A 14614-nucleotide genomic window follows, 5' to 3' on the forward strand; every position below is an offset into this window, starting at 1 on the left:
CGAAATTGGTGTCGAGACTTGGGGATCGAGTTTCGATACTCGTCCCTAGGACACCCATAGTCAAATGGACAGGTCAAGGCAACTAACAAAACACTGATGAGAATACTAAAGAAACAACTCGATGACAGAAAAGGAAAATTTTTCCCTTAAGAAAGGCCCACTGAACCTCGGCCTAGAAGCCCAGGACAAATGAGGATCTTACTTAAGCACAAAGCTAGTTGTTAACCAAGGAGAGGCGCCATCTGGTCGATAAGATAGCCCAATCTGACACAACCGACGATTTCCCTCGAAAATAGAATATGCACATGATATATGGGAAAATCGAAGAATCCTCGATTTGCCAGCATCAGAGCATCAACAGCTCATATAAATCAGACTGAGACGCAGGGACCACCTCACATTAATGATGTCGTAAAGACAAGTTGCACTCCACCATCATGAAGCCGACATGGAGCCACGCCGCATTTAAAGGTTCTGACAAAATAAACAGTACGAAGACTCCGGATCTCATAGTGACATGCGTGAACTGCTCTCCAGACTGATAGTATAAATAGTTGATCCCAGTACGAGGAAACTCTCTCCGATCCCTAAACTTTCTTACTTGTTTATTACACTCCAAGAACACTTACTGACTTTGGTATCAGAGGTTGTCTGGCCCCAAGGCTGCCCTCTCAAAGCCGCATATGTTCTTCTTTTTGTAGGACCCGTTGTGAAGACCTGAGTTATTGGAGTTTAGCCTAAGGGTGTGCGAAACACAACATTAACATCGAGTTTACTTATTAGCTCTTGCAACGCTCTGATTTTTTGCGACTGTTCAAGGAGGGGGTGAGTGTGGAAATAGGAGGAAGTGATCATTGTTGCCAGAGAAAGAACTCGAGGCCAGCAACTTGGAATTTTTTATGCCAAAATCATATTTGGCAAGCAACTTGGGCTTATCAAATTTGACTAGTGAAAATGGTCAAATTTAAAAATATTATAGATTTATTGAGTTTATTATGATAATACAACCTAGTTAAACTCTGGCTAAAATAAAATTTTGTTAAGTCTCAATTTTTTACATCTAACGTAAATCCCCTTTTAAAAAAATATGAATAATAGAAGCTAAAACTAATGTTTTGAATACCGTACCGGATAGCGTACCGGTCAAGACACTGGAACGAAATATTTCGGTACCGGTACCATTTCGTGTGCCGTTTCGGGATAGTCGATATATGAATAAATTATATATATAAATATATATAACAATAATATTCTAAAATAATAGTTTATATATGAATAAATTATATATAAATACATACATACATATAAATTATAAATAGTCTAATCTAAATTGGGGGTAAAAAAATAAATTTGTAGTTTAAAAAAACGAAAAAAAAAAAAAAAAACACAGGCCGAAATATCGGCCGGTACCGGCCGAATTTTGTGGTGACTATTTGGTGGGCAAATTCTGTTTGGGTGCGGTTACTATGCTGCTCCATCTTGACTGTTTGGCGATATAAAAAGTTTTTTTTTAATATATTTAAAAAATAAAAAAATATTAATATATTTAAAATTACTTCTTTAATCATTAAATAAAAAAAAATTTTAACCAGCAGTCAGATGTTAAAGGGAGTGGAGCGTAAAGGTGATGCTACAGCCCCTGTAGTGTTATTTTATATTTATTTTGTTTAAATAATTTTTTATATAGATTTTTTAATATTTTAAAAAAATAAAATAAATTTAAAAAATTATTAAGAAAATACTTTCTTAATTAGAAAGTAAAAAAATATATATTAAAAAATACTTTCTTAATCACAAAGTAAAATAAAAAATTATAAAAAATATTTTTTTATAATTTTTTATTTTACTTCATGTTTAAGAAAGTATTTTTTAATAATATTATGATTTTTTTTAAATATTTAAAATAGACATGCTACAGCTTTCATTGGGGATTTCCGTTGGGCTTAACATGTATTTTTTTATATGTATTTTTTTAATTTATTTTTTATATAGATTTTTTTTATACTTTTAAATATTTTAAAAAATAAAATAAATTTAAAATATCATTAAAAAATACTTCTTTAATCAGAAAGTAAAAAAAAATCATTAAAAAATAATTTTTTAATTACGAAGTAGAATAAATATTATTTTTTATTTTATTTCGTGGTTAAAAAAATATTTTTAATAATATTATAATTTTTATTTTATTTTTTAAATATTAAAAATTATTAAAAATATTTATATAAAAAAAAGACTTAAAAAAATGTTACACAGTCCAGCGAGATCCAGCGGGACATGTAGTATTTTCCTTTTTCAAAATCAATCGGGAGGGAGTGGGACCAGGTGGTAGGACAGACGTTGCGTGCAGAATGATCAATGATGCTGACTGTTGCATTTAAAGACAGATCACGAACCCCATCGTTGGACCCACCCATCCTCCCTCCAAAACCGGTCATTTCGTTTCAAATTCAATCTTTGCTTTCCCATTTTTTTAAAATATTTTAGATTTGCGCGTATTTTTTTTAAAATATGTTCAGTTTGATTTCAAAAGCCGCAAATTCTACACGTCTTATTGGTCCCTTATGGCAGCATTATTTGGCTCTTTTTGCCTTAAAAGATGGGGACGAAAGCTCGTACGGAAAAGATTTATTTCCTTATTAAGACACACACACAAGCCACAACCTTCTCTTTCCCCAGATTTCACAATAAATAAATAGGGCACGGAGACCGATATTCGTTTTTCATTAAATTGTTTTTTCCCTTAATTATTAAGAAAAACATTTCTTAATGTTTAAGAAAAAAATAATTTAATGCATTTCTAGATTTTTAAGAAAATAAAAAACATAAAAAATAAAAATACTCCCATCGGTGCAAATATTTAAATTTGATTAATAATATTTAAATTTAAATATGTTATTTATACTGATTTATAAATAAATTTCTTATATTATAATAAGAATAATATTACATATACTTACATTTTTATTTATAATATTTATTTTTTTAAATTTTAAATTTTATGATTTTTAATATATCAATAATTGATATATAGAGAAATAAATTTTTTATAAATTTTTATTAAGTACATCTAACATTTTTCTTATAATAATTATATATAGTGCCACATTTTAAATGCTTATACAATAAGAAAGATTTAGAATCCATTTGGAAATTTCCATTATTATATATTATAATACCACTTTTTTTTGTGTGTTTTAAATAATTAGATTCTCTGCCTTTTACTGTGCTAATTTATTTTTCATTGTTGTTTTGCATAATTCTTTCTTGATTTAATATTGTAATATATTCAACTTTAATAAAGGAGAAAAGATTCTAAATAGACCTTTTAGATGAAAGTTGTTTTTTTTTTATAAGATTGGTATGAAATTAACATATATTCTTCGTACTCACTAACAAAACTGATTTATTATGATTTTATTTCTAAAATATAACAGAAATACAGAAACAAATATTAGAGCAAAAATTATTTAATTTTCTAATCAATTATAAAGCTAAGGAAAAAAAAAGAAAAAAAAAAGAAGCTGCAAACACGTCCATTGATCTTCACTTTCTGCCTGTCGTTCCGCTGTGCTCGTTCTCCGTACTCATCTCAAGAAACCTCCACATGCGATGAGTCTCCCGCAGCGGCCGTCTTCGGCCCAAAGCCGGCATACTCCACGACCACCCTCCGAATCTGAGATCTACAACATCATCCCCATCCACAACCTCCTCGCCGACCACCCTTCCCTCCGTTTCCCGGAGGTTCGTGCAGTCACCACCGCTCTCCGAGCCGTTGGAGATCTACGCAAGCCCCCCTACTCTCAATGGGCCCCGCACTTGGACCTCCTGGACTGGCTCGCCCTCTTCTTCGGTTTCCAGAGCGACAACGTCCGGAACCAGCGCGAGCATCTCGTCCTCCATCTCGCCAACGCCCAGATGCGCCTCTCCCCTCCCCCAGACAACATTGACGCCCTCGACGCGACCGTTTTGCGCCGGTTCCGCAAGAAGCTCCTACGTAACTACACCGCCTGGTGCTCCTACCTCGGTAAGAAATCCAATATCTGGATCTCTGATCGCGGCCAGGCCGACTCCGAACACCGCCGCGAGCTACTCTACGTCTCGCTTTACCTCCTCATCTGGGGTGAGTCCGCCAACGTCCGCTTCGTCCCCGAATGCATTTGCTTTATTTTCCATAACATGGCCATGGAATTGAACAAAATTGTAGAGGGTTACATAGACGAGAACACCGGCCAGCCATTTATGCCCTCGATTTCGGGCGAGAACGCGTTCTTGAACTGCGTTGTGAAACCGATTTACGAGACGATCAGCGCAGAAGTTGAAAGTAGTAAGAACGGGTCTGCGCCGCACAGCGTGTGGCGCAATTACGATGATATAAATGAGTATTTTTGGAGTAAACGGTGTTTTCTGAAACTCCGCTGGCCGATTAAGTTGGACAGTAATTTTTTCGTGACGACTGGTAGACGGGGAAAACATGTGGGGAAGACTGGCTTTGTGGAGCAGAGGTCGTTTTGGAACTTGTTTAGGAGTTTCGATAGGTTATGGGTGATGCTGGTGTTGTTTTTGCAGGCGGCCATTATTGTTGCATGGGAGGGGAGGGATTATCCGTGGCATGCATGGACGAGTAGGGAGGTGCAGGTGCGTCTTTTGACTGTGTTCTTCACGTGGAGTGGCTTGAGGTTCTTGAAGTCCTTGTTGGACGCCAGCATGCAGTATAGTTTGGTCTCCAGGGAGACAATGGGGCTTGGGGTGAGGATGGTGATGAAGAGCGTGGTTGCTGCCGCTTGGATTGTGGTGTTCGGGGTATTTTATGGGAGGATATGGTCGCAGAGGAGTGCTGATAGGAGGTGGTCTCCCGAGGCGAATAGAAGGGTGGTGACTTTTCTTGAGGTAGCGTTGGTTTTTGTGTTGCCGGAGCTTCTGGCAGTGGCACTGTTTATTCTTCCGTGGCTTAGGAATTTTCTTGAGGAGACGAATTGGAGGATCTTTTATATGTTGTCATGGTGGTTTCAGAGCAGGGCTTTTGTGGGACGTGGGTTGAGGGAGGGTCTCGTGGACAATATTAAGTACAGTTTGTTCTGGGTTCTGGTTCTTGCTACGAAATTTTGTTTCAGTTACTTTTTGCAGATCAAACCTATGATTGCTCCAACAAAAGAGATGTTGGATCTAAAAGTTGTGCATTATCAATGGTATCAGCTTTTCAAAAGGAGCGACAGATTAGCAGTTGGGCTATTGTGGCTTCCTGTTGTTTTGATTTACCTCATGGATATCCAGATTTGGTACTCCATCTACTCATCTTTTGTTGGGGCAGCGGTTGGGTTGTTTCAGCACTTGGGTGAGATTCGAAATATTGAACAATTGAGGCTGAGGTTCCAGTTCTTTGCGAGTGCCATTCAGTTCAATCTCATGCCAGAGGAGCAGCTGTTAAATGCAAGGGGGATGAGGAATAAGTTTAATGATGCCATCCACAGGTTGAAGCTGAGATATGGGCTTGGTCGACCATATAAGAAGCTTGAATCTAACCAAGTTGAGGCAAATAAGTTTGCTTTGATATGGAATGAAATTATTTCAATTTTCAGGGAAGAAGATATCATCTCTGACAATGAACACGAGCTGTTGGAGCTGCCCCAGAATTCTTGGAATGTCAGGGTCATCCGCTGGCCTTGTTTCCTTCTCTGTAATGAACTACTGCTTGCACTTGGTCAAGCGAAAGAGTTGGTAGATGCTCCAGACAAGTGGCTCTGGTACAAGATATGCAAGAATGAGTACAGGCGCTGTGCTGTAATTGAAGCTTACGACTGTATCAAGCACTTGTTGCTTGAGATTACCAACAGCAACACCGAAGAGCATTCCATCATGACCATCCTTTTTCAAGAGATCGATCACTCTATTGAGATTGAGAGATTTACTAAGACATTTAATATGAATGTACTGCCGCAGCTCCATACCCAGTTAATAAAACTTGTTCAGGTATTGAACAAGCCTGTCAAAGATCCTAGCCAGGTGGTGAATTCACTTCAGGCCCTTTATGAGATTGTTAAACGGGATCTTTTCAAGGAGAAGAGGAGCATGGAACAGCTGAGGGAGGATGGTTTGGCTTCTCGCAATCCAGCTTCTGCTCAGGGGCTGCTTTTTGAGAATGCTGTCAACTTGCCAGACCCCAGTAATGAGACCTTCTATCGGCAGGTCCGGCGGTTGCACACAATTCTTACCTCTCGGGACTCGATGCACAATATACCAGTAAATCTTGAGGCAAGACGCCGAATTGCTTTCTTCAGTAACTCCCTCTTCATGAACATGCCCCATGCCCCCCAAGTTGAGAAAATGATGGCCTTCAGTGTATTGACCCCTTACTACAGTGAAGAAGTACTCTATAGCAAAGAACAACTTAGAACGGAGAATGAAGATGGGATTTCTATCCTGTACTATTTACAGACAATTTATGCCGATGATTGGAAACATTTTATTGAGAGGATGCGCCGAGAAGGAATGGTGAAAAATGAAGAAATATGGACAACTAAGCTGAGAGATCTCAGGCTTTGGGCATCATACAGAGGCCAGACACTTGCCCGCACTGTAAGGGGAATGATGTATTACTATCGGGCTCTTAAGATGCTGGCATTTCTGGATTCTGCATCAGAGATGGACATCCGGGAAGGATCACGAGAACTTGGTTCAATGAGGCGAGACAACTTGGATGGTTACAATTCAGAAGGGTCGCTTTCTTCCAGGAGTTTGAGTAGGACGGGCAGTCCAGTGAATTTGTTGTTCAAAGGACACGAGGATGGGACTGCTTTGATGAAATTCACATACGTGATTGCCTGCCAGATATATGGGACTCAAAAGGCAAGAAAAGATCCCCATGCTGATGAAATATTGTATCTGATGAAAAACAATGAGGCCCTTCGAGTTGCCTATGTTGATGAGGTTTCCACAGGGAGGGATGGGAAAGAGTACTACTCTGTCCTTGTGAAGTACGACCACCAAAAGCAGGAGGAAGTGGAAATCTACCGGATAAAGCTGCCTGGTCCCTTAAAGCTTGGAGAGGGAAAACCGGAGAATCAAAATCATGCCATCATCTTCACCCGTGGTGATGCTGTTCAGACTATTGATATGAACCAAGACAACTATTTTGAAGAGGCACTCAAAATGCGTAATTTATTGGAAGAATTCAGGCGTTATTATGGCATCCGGAAGCCTACAATCTTGGGAGTTAGGGAGCACATCTTTACCGGATCCGTTTCATCACTTGCTTGGTTTATGTCTGCTCAGGAAACGAGTTTTGTCACCTTGGGACAGCGTGTTCTGGCAGACCCCTTGAAGATTAGAATGCATTATGGCCATCCTGATGTTTTTGACAGGTTTTGGTTCTTGACTCGTGGTGGCATCAGCAAAGCTTCCAGAGTGATTAACATCAGCGAGGACATTTTTGCTGGCTTTAATTGCACATTGCGTGGAGGCAATGTAACCCACCATGAATACATCCAAGTTGGCAAGGGAAGGGATGTTGGGTTGAATCAAGTATCCATGTTTGAGGCCAAGGTCGCAAGTGGAAATGGTGAGCAAGTTCTTAGCAGAGATGTCTACAGGCTGGGTCATAGGTTGGACTTCTTCAGGATGCTGTCATTCTTTTACACTACCGTGGGATTCTTTTTCAACACAATGATGGTGATTCTGACTGTATATGCATTTCTTTGGGGACGACTCTATCTGGCTCTCAGTGGTTTTGAGGATTCTGCTTTGGCAGATGACACAAATAGCAATGCAGCACTTGGTACAATCTTGAATCAGCAGTTCATCATCCAACTTGGTCTGTTCACTGCCCTTCCTATGATAGTGGAGAACTCTCTTGAGCTTGGGTTCTTGCAAGCTATTTGGGATTTCCTGACAATGCAGCTCCAGCTGTCATCTGTTTTCTACACATTCTCTATGGGAACCCGTGCCCACTACTTTGGCCGGACTATCCTTCATGGTGGTGCAAAATATCGGGCCACTGGACGTGGTTTTGTCGTGGAGCATAAGAATTTTGCGGAGAATTATAGACTCTTTGCTCGAAGCCATTTTGTGAAGGCCATTGAACTTGGACTGATACTGATAGTTTACGCCTCGCACAGTCCTATAGCTGGCAACACATTTGTTTACATAGCCATGACCATCACTAGTTGGTTCTTGGTTGTGTCGTGGATTATTACCCCCTTTGTGTTTAATCCTTCTGGATTTGATTGGTTGAAGACTGTTTACGATTTTGATGACTTTATGAACTGGATTTGGTACCGTGGCAGCGTGTTTGCAAAATCTGAACAGAGCTGGGAAAGATGGTGGTATGAGGAGCAGGATCACCTTAGGACGACCGGCTTGTGGGGAAAGATAATGGAAATTATCTTAGACCTCCGATTCTTCTTTTTCCAATATGGGATAGTGTACCAGCTAAATATCGCTGCAGGGAGTACCAGTATTGCTGTTTACTTGTTGTCTTGGATCTACGTGTTCGTGGCTTTTGGTATTTATGTGGTAATAGCATATGCTCAGGATAAATATGCGGCCAAAGAACACATCTACTATCGTCTTGTCCAGTTCCTCGTGATTATACTTGCTATACTTGTGGTGATTGCCCTGCTGCAATTCACGGATTTCACATTCATTGATATTTTCACTAGTTTGTTGGCATTTATACCAACTGGGTGGGGCATGATTTTGATTGCCCAAGTATTCCGGCCCCTTCTGCAGCACACTATACTTTGGGAGACAGTTGTTTCTTTGGCCCGACTTTATGATATAATGTTTGGAGTCATTGTCATGGCTCCTGTGGCTCTACTGTCATGGTTGCCTGGTTTTCAATCAATGCAGACGAGGATTCTTTTCAATGAAGCATTTAGTAGGGGTCTCCGCATTTTCCAGATTGTTACTGGGAAAAAATCTAAGGTTGACTTGTGATTGGAGGTAATTTCCATCGAAAACTTTTATAATTTCCCAATATTTTTTTCTTATTTTCTGCTTATCCGCAAGTCTTTAGCTAACAATGGAATTTCGGCCATACGGTGTCCATGTTAATTTCTTCATTTATTTTTTTGTATCTAAGCGGTATGAAGTATTAACCTGTTTCTGAGAAGCTTGCATCATGCTTTGCAGGTTTGATTTATGAGGTGTAGAAGAACAACAGAAGTTGAGAGAGGGTTGATTTTCTTTCTTTTATGCTTTGTGGAGGTTCTTTTGTGCATATGCCAGGTGTAGGCTCGTAGCTTAGCTTGCATTATCATATACCATTACACTTCAATTGACATCACAATTTCGGACAGATACTATTTGATTCTTCACGGTAAGGCTTCCTCTTTCCTTATACGATGTAATTAATAATTTTCTTTTTATCATCTTTGAACAAATATTTGATTGGAGAGCTCTTGGCATATATTTCAAAGAGCAATATTACATACTATTTCTATTTGGAGATTGTAATATAAATCTAGATAATTTTATCTTTAAAATTTTTTAAAATTATAAAAATATATCTATTAAAATAATATTTTTTTATTTAATAAATGACCTGTACATACAATCTCTAAATAGAAACTATAAATATAATTTCTCTATTTAAAAAGGAACAGGCTCTTGGCAAGTGTTTATACTTTATACCGAGTATGGAAGGAGCATATAATATTATTGTTATTTTTTAATTCAAATACACCACATTCAAAGCCATAGTCAACAGTTTTTTTTTTTAATAAAAAATAATGTTTCATTGTGTGGGTTGCACACCTGTCGTGTACTAACTGATTCCCTACCATTTTTGTTATTGGATTATTTGTTATTATTTTTGTCTGAAATTGAGCTACTATGCTTGTCGCCATTTAAATGATAAATGATGAGGAATTATTTAATATATTTTATTTATAAATTTTATTATTTAATATCATATTAATAGATGTTAAGAGGATGACGATTAAAATATTTTTTTTATTTGATTTATTATATTTTTAAGTTTGTGTATAAAATATATTATTTATATTATTTAAATAATAAAATTTAATTTATAAGAATTAAAATTTATATTTATATTTCAAATTAAATTATGACTAAGCATTTAAGTGGGAGAATATAATGTGCTCTTTGTTTTTATAATCGATTTTAATTTATTTTATCTTATTATTATAATTTTTTTAAATTTTTATATAAAATAAAATTAATAATTTAATTTTGTTAAATTTTAATATAAAAATAATATTAAAAAAATATAATATAATAATATTTTATTTAATTTCGATTTTTTTTTATCTGTAGTGCCATCTTTATTCATTTTTTAAAGCGTTTGGCAGATCTTTATAGCTCTTCGATGGCATAAGCTAAGATGATGTGTCATTAAAAAACAAAACAGCTGGGCCCATCTCGAATCTAACTTTTGTCTTTATCTATCTGTTTATTTGTTTCATCTTTATCCATTTCCAAATCAAATTTTTGGTGGCGAATTTTAATTGGTTCAATACTATTCAAAGCATTTCAGAGACTTTGTAATCGCTGGCTACTGCTATGATCTTTCTTGTATTTTACAGGGATTTCAAATATCAGGGTTTTAATCCTATCATCTCTGTATTAATTAAATGCCAACAATAAGAGTCAATGTGTTACCCCAAAAAAAAAAAAAATTGGCAGACAATGAAAATATTAAATTCTCTCTCCTCAATTTTAATCATTTCACTTGTGAACAATTAAAACATTTCAAATTTATTCATTTTTTTATCAGAAAAATTCAATGATATGAGATTTTTTTTTTTTTTTTAGCAACAAAACGTGTTAAAATGGTAAAAAAATGGTGATGCTGGTGGCTCATGTTAAGCAGGTGAGGCCGCTGAGACTGAAATCCCACCCCTCTGCCGACGCCTCTGCCGACTCCTAAACAACGAAGAGATCCATCCGAAATCTCACACGTCATTCCTTCATTTATTAGTACGAACGAACCACTCTCCAAATGGAATATTAGTAGGATCCGATCCAATCTGTTCAGAAAAATCAGAGCGTATATTCTCGTACTCAGCTTTCATGATTAATTCTTGTATATCAGTAGTAGTTTTTACTTGTGGGTTTAATGTCTACTTTGTATTTTTTTTTTCTGTTTTCTTAAGGTGAAATAGCATTAGAAATAAATGAATAGATGTAAAAGTTAAATAAAATATTATTAAAATATTATATTTTAATATTATTATTATTTTAAAATTTAAAAAAATTAAATTATTTATTATATTTTATATAAAAATTAAAAAAATTAAAAAAAATTATAATAATAAGATAAAATAAGATGAGATAAAATATTTCTTATATACAAACAAAGTCAAAATCGTATCGTTAAAGTTTCGTGGCTTGTGTTTTTTCTTTTACCTATGTGAGGTTGGGGTAATTATTTAGAAAAGTGATAAACATGCTTCATTTTTTTTATAATATATTATATAATTATATTTTAAAATGAAATTGATTTTTATAATATATTTTATAAAAATAATATCATTTTATAAAACTACCTAATATGTGTTGTGCATGTATTATTATTCAATTATTTGGGATGAGGTTAAGATAACCCATTTTTTGTAAAACTACATACACAACACATGATAAAACTATCTATTTTTGTAATATAAAAAATAATAGTAAATGAGTCTTGGTTTTGAAAGTTGAGTGAAAGTGCATGGGACTAGGCATGAGGGATAGCTCATGTTAGTTCAACTCGGAACACGTAACCGTCGACAAACAGCTTCCAAGTACACACACTACCTCAATATATAAGAGCGTTCATTCCGTAACAATTCGCTGTTTGCGGACCATCATCAGTGATCACCTTCTTCTCATACACAGTTACACACTCTCTCTCTCTCTCTCTCTCTCTCCCCGCGTGTGACACTTTTATTGGAAGAAACTGTGATTTGTTGTCAATTTATTTTCTCTCTGCAACTATCTTCCTCTCTCACCGATCATGGAGAGGCCTCTGCTCAGTAGAGAAAACAGTGGAGCTGTGAATCGCCGGAGAGAACGGTTTAATCGGTCTCAAGCTATTGCCTACGGCTCGCCTTATGAAAAGGCTGCCGCACTGGTTGATCTGGTTGGTTCCATTCCGTGTTTCATCTGCCATACTATCATATAACAAAATTCTTCTCAATGTTGTTCCCTTCAAATTTTATTTTTGCCCGAGTTATGGTCGATTTAGCTGTGACTTGGTATTTTTAGGTAATTCAATAGTGTGTTTGTGTTTGATATTACTTGAGAGCTAATGAGTGTTATTTGTTTGGACCTTTTTTTTTATTTTTTTGTTGCGAAATTATGGACAATTTGAATGCCACTTGATATTTCTATTCATGTTTTTATTTTTTTGTTCTTTTTAAAAAAATTAATATATTTTTTTAATTTTATAATTGCTTTAAGTTTGGTGATATATGCACTGCAATGAACGATCTTCGTTATGGTTGTTTAACTTTAGGGTGTGTTTAGATGTTGAGCTGAACTCAGTTGAATTGAGTTCTTTATGAATAGTAATGAGTTAAGTAGTGGAAGGAGTTATGTGGGGCCATCTAAACTGAGTTTAAAGTGTGTTTAGATATTAAGATGAGTTTAAGTCAGAAGTGCAAATTTGCAAAATTTTGTTTAAAGACTGCTTCAAAGTACACAAGGAAATCAATAATATATTTTTAAATATTTTTTAATAAGTTTGATGTGTAACTAACCCAAAAATGCTTCTCAATGCATATCTCAGTCTTTCTTTTATCCTCCTAATGTTTCCATTGTTTTAACCATGGGATAGAATCGATAGTCATGTCATGTCAGTCTCACTGAACTTCTATATAATATTGTCAGAGTCTGAAGCATTAGTTCCTTAAGAATTTTATTCTCAAATACTCTCTCTGAACTTCTACATATTATATTGTCTGAGAGTCTTATTCATTACTTCATTAGGAATTTTAATTCTCAATCTTTATTCATAATTCTCAATATTTATTCATACAAATAATTAGTTTTTATCTGTTGAAAATGCTTCAGGCTGAAGATGGAATTGGTTTACCTGAACAAATTCTTGAACAATCAAACTTCCAGAATGCTGCAAAATTCTACTTCATATTTACTCGGCTTGATTTCATTTGGTGCCTTAATTATTTTGCATTAATAATCCTAAATTTCTTAGAGGTTAGTACAATTTTCCCTTTAATTTTGGTTACAGTTTGCATTTCCGTTCAGTGCTTTTGTTTATAAGGCCTTTGGCCCTTTAGGCAAAAAGAAATAGATATTGTATTCACATTAAGTTGTTCATATATTCTTAACTAGCTAACTGTGTGCAGAAACCTTTGTGGTGTACCAACTATTTCACGTATTCTTGCAACAATAGGGAGTACTTTTATCTTGGGCAGTTGCCCTACTTAACTGGTGTGGTGTCTCTTATATATGAGGTAAGAGGGAGATATTCAGTGTTATTATATAGGACTTGTAAACTATTTATGATGTATGCTGTTATTTTATCAATTTTATTTCTCTGCATGTTATTGGATCTAGTTTCTACATGGATGGTGTAATATATGCATTCTTTCCTTGTGTCCAAAATGAACATAGCATTTATAGGCATTCTTTCCTCTTCTGCTCAGCACCTGTTCTTTCAATATGTTACCTTTATCTTATTTTATTTTATCATAACTGGCGATCTTTATGGTTGAATTATAATTTGACCTGATTGCAGTTTCTCGCCCTCCACAACGTGTGATTTAAACTTAAATTTATCATCATGGTTGAAATGTACTTATGCAGGCCATAACTCTCATCATACTTATGGTACATACTTTCTTTCCATTATCATTTGAAGGGTACCATCTCTATTGGAAAAGTCTCCTTAATCGAGTAAAGGTACTTCTCACCAGATTCTTTCTTTAGTAGTTATTCTTTTGTTTCATTTTTTAAATCTACATGATGCCTTGATTGACCATTTACACCTTAACGAATTGTTGTTGTAACTTTTTTGCATTTCTCTTATAGACTTCCCATATATCAAAATCATTACTTACAACAAAATCATTACTTATATATAAAAAAATTGTTTCTTATTTGATGGTGGTTTAATCAAGGTAAAAACATTGATTATGTAATACAGCCTTGATTTGCCTTTAATACTTAGAACTCCATATCGGTTGAATTTTCTATAACATAGAAGGTCTACAGGAATGGTCTAGGATTCTAAGCTGTGCAGAGATAGAAATGAATAATTGTAAAGGAAACAAAATGAGCAGCAGTGATGAAATATGCTTCATGAATTGAGATGGAACCTAATAAAGTGTGTTACCACTGATGTTTGGATTTGTTAAGAGCACCAGTAGCCACATCAACATGAAGAATGAAGTCCTAAAGTGTGTTACCACTGATGTTTGGATTTATTAAGAGAACCAGTAGCCGCATCAACATGAAGAATGAAAATATCAACAGTATACATAATGATGAGTAGCCAAAATGAGCAACGGTGTATCTTACAAATCATTTGATCTTTGAGTTTATAATCCAATTCATCAGTTCACCCTTTTCTGTGAAAGCCAGAGAAGAAAAAAATTGACTGGTACCCAAATGAGTGGAAAAACCAAGTTGACATATTTGATATATCATCGTA

At 35.5% G+C, this 14614-nt stretch overlaps 2 protein-coding genes and 1 non-coding gene across 5 annotated transcripts in view; all 3 read left to right on the plus strand.

Moving 5' to 3' along the window:
• Positions 1-3517: 3517 nt before the first annotated feature.
• LOC108999636 (callose synthase 12-like) lies at positions 3518-9434 on the plus strand. The gene is made up of 2 exons (XM_018976542.2): positions 3518-8937; positions 9127-9434. The coding sequence occupies exon 1, from the start codon at positions 3610-3612 to the stop codon at positions 8929-8931; it is 5322 nt and encodes a 1773-aa protein (XP_018832087.1). The 5' UTR covers positions 3518-3609; the 3' UTR covers positions 8932-8937; positions 9127-9434.
• On the plus strand, positions 6572-6651 carry LOC118344469. Its single transcript, XR_004798255.1, has one exon. It is a non-coding gene; the product is annotated as a small nucleolar RNA J33 (small nucleolar RNA).
• A 2232-nt stretch (positions 9435-11666) lies between the features above and the next one.
• LOC108999584 (two pore calcium channel protein 1A-like) overlaps positions 11667-14614 on the plus strand; it is a 44385-nt gene continuing 41437 nt past the window's right edge. For 2 of the 3 annotated variants that reach the window (XR_004798020.1, XR_004798021.1), the window contains exons 1-4: positions 11667-12079; positions 13012-13155; positions 13308-13415; positions 13768-13863. Coding sequence is in view for 1 of the 3 variants with exons in the window: in XM_018976498.2 (XP_018832043.1) it covers positions 11954-12079; positions 13012-13155; positions 13308-13415; positions 13768-13863 (474 nt within the window). In the remaining 2 variants the exon portion in view is untranslated. The remainder of the gene's footprint in view (positions 12080-13011; positions 13156-13307; positions 13416-13767; positions 13864-14614) is intronic. The other variant, XM_018976498.2, reaches the window with a different exon arrangement.

This window comes from Juglans regia, chromosome 1 (assembly GCF_001411555.2).
Source record: "Juglans regia cultivar Chandler chromosome 1, Walnut 2.0, whole genome shotgun sequence".
NCBI classification, from domain to species: domain Eukaryota; kingdom Viridiplantae; phylum Streptophyta; class Magnoliopsida; order Fagales; family Juglandaceae; genus Juglans; species Juglans regia.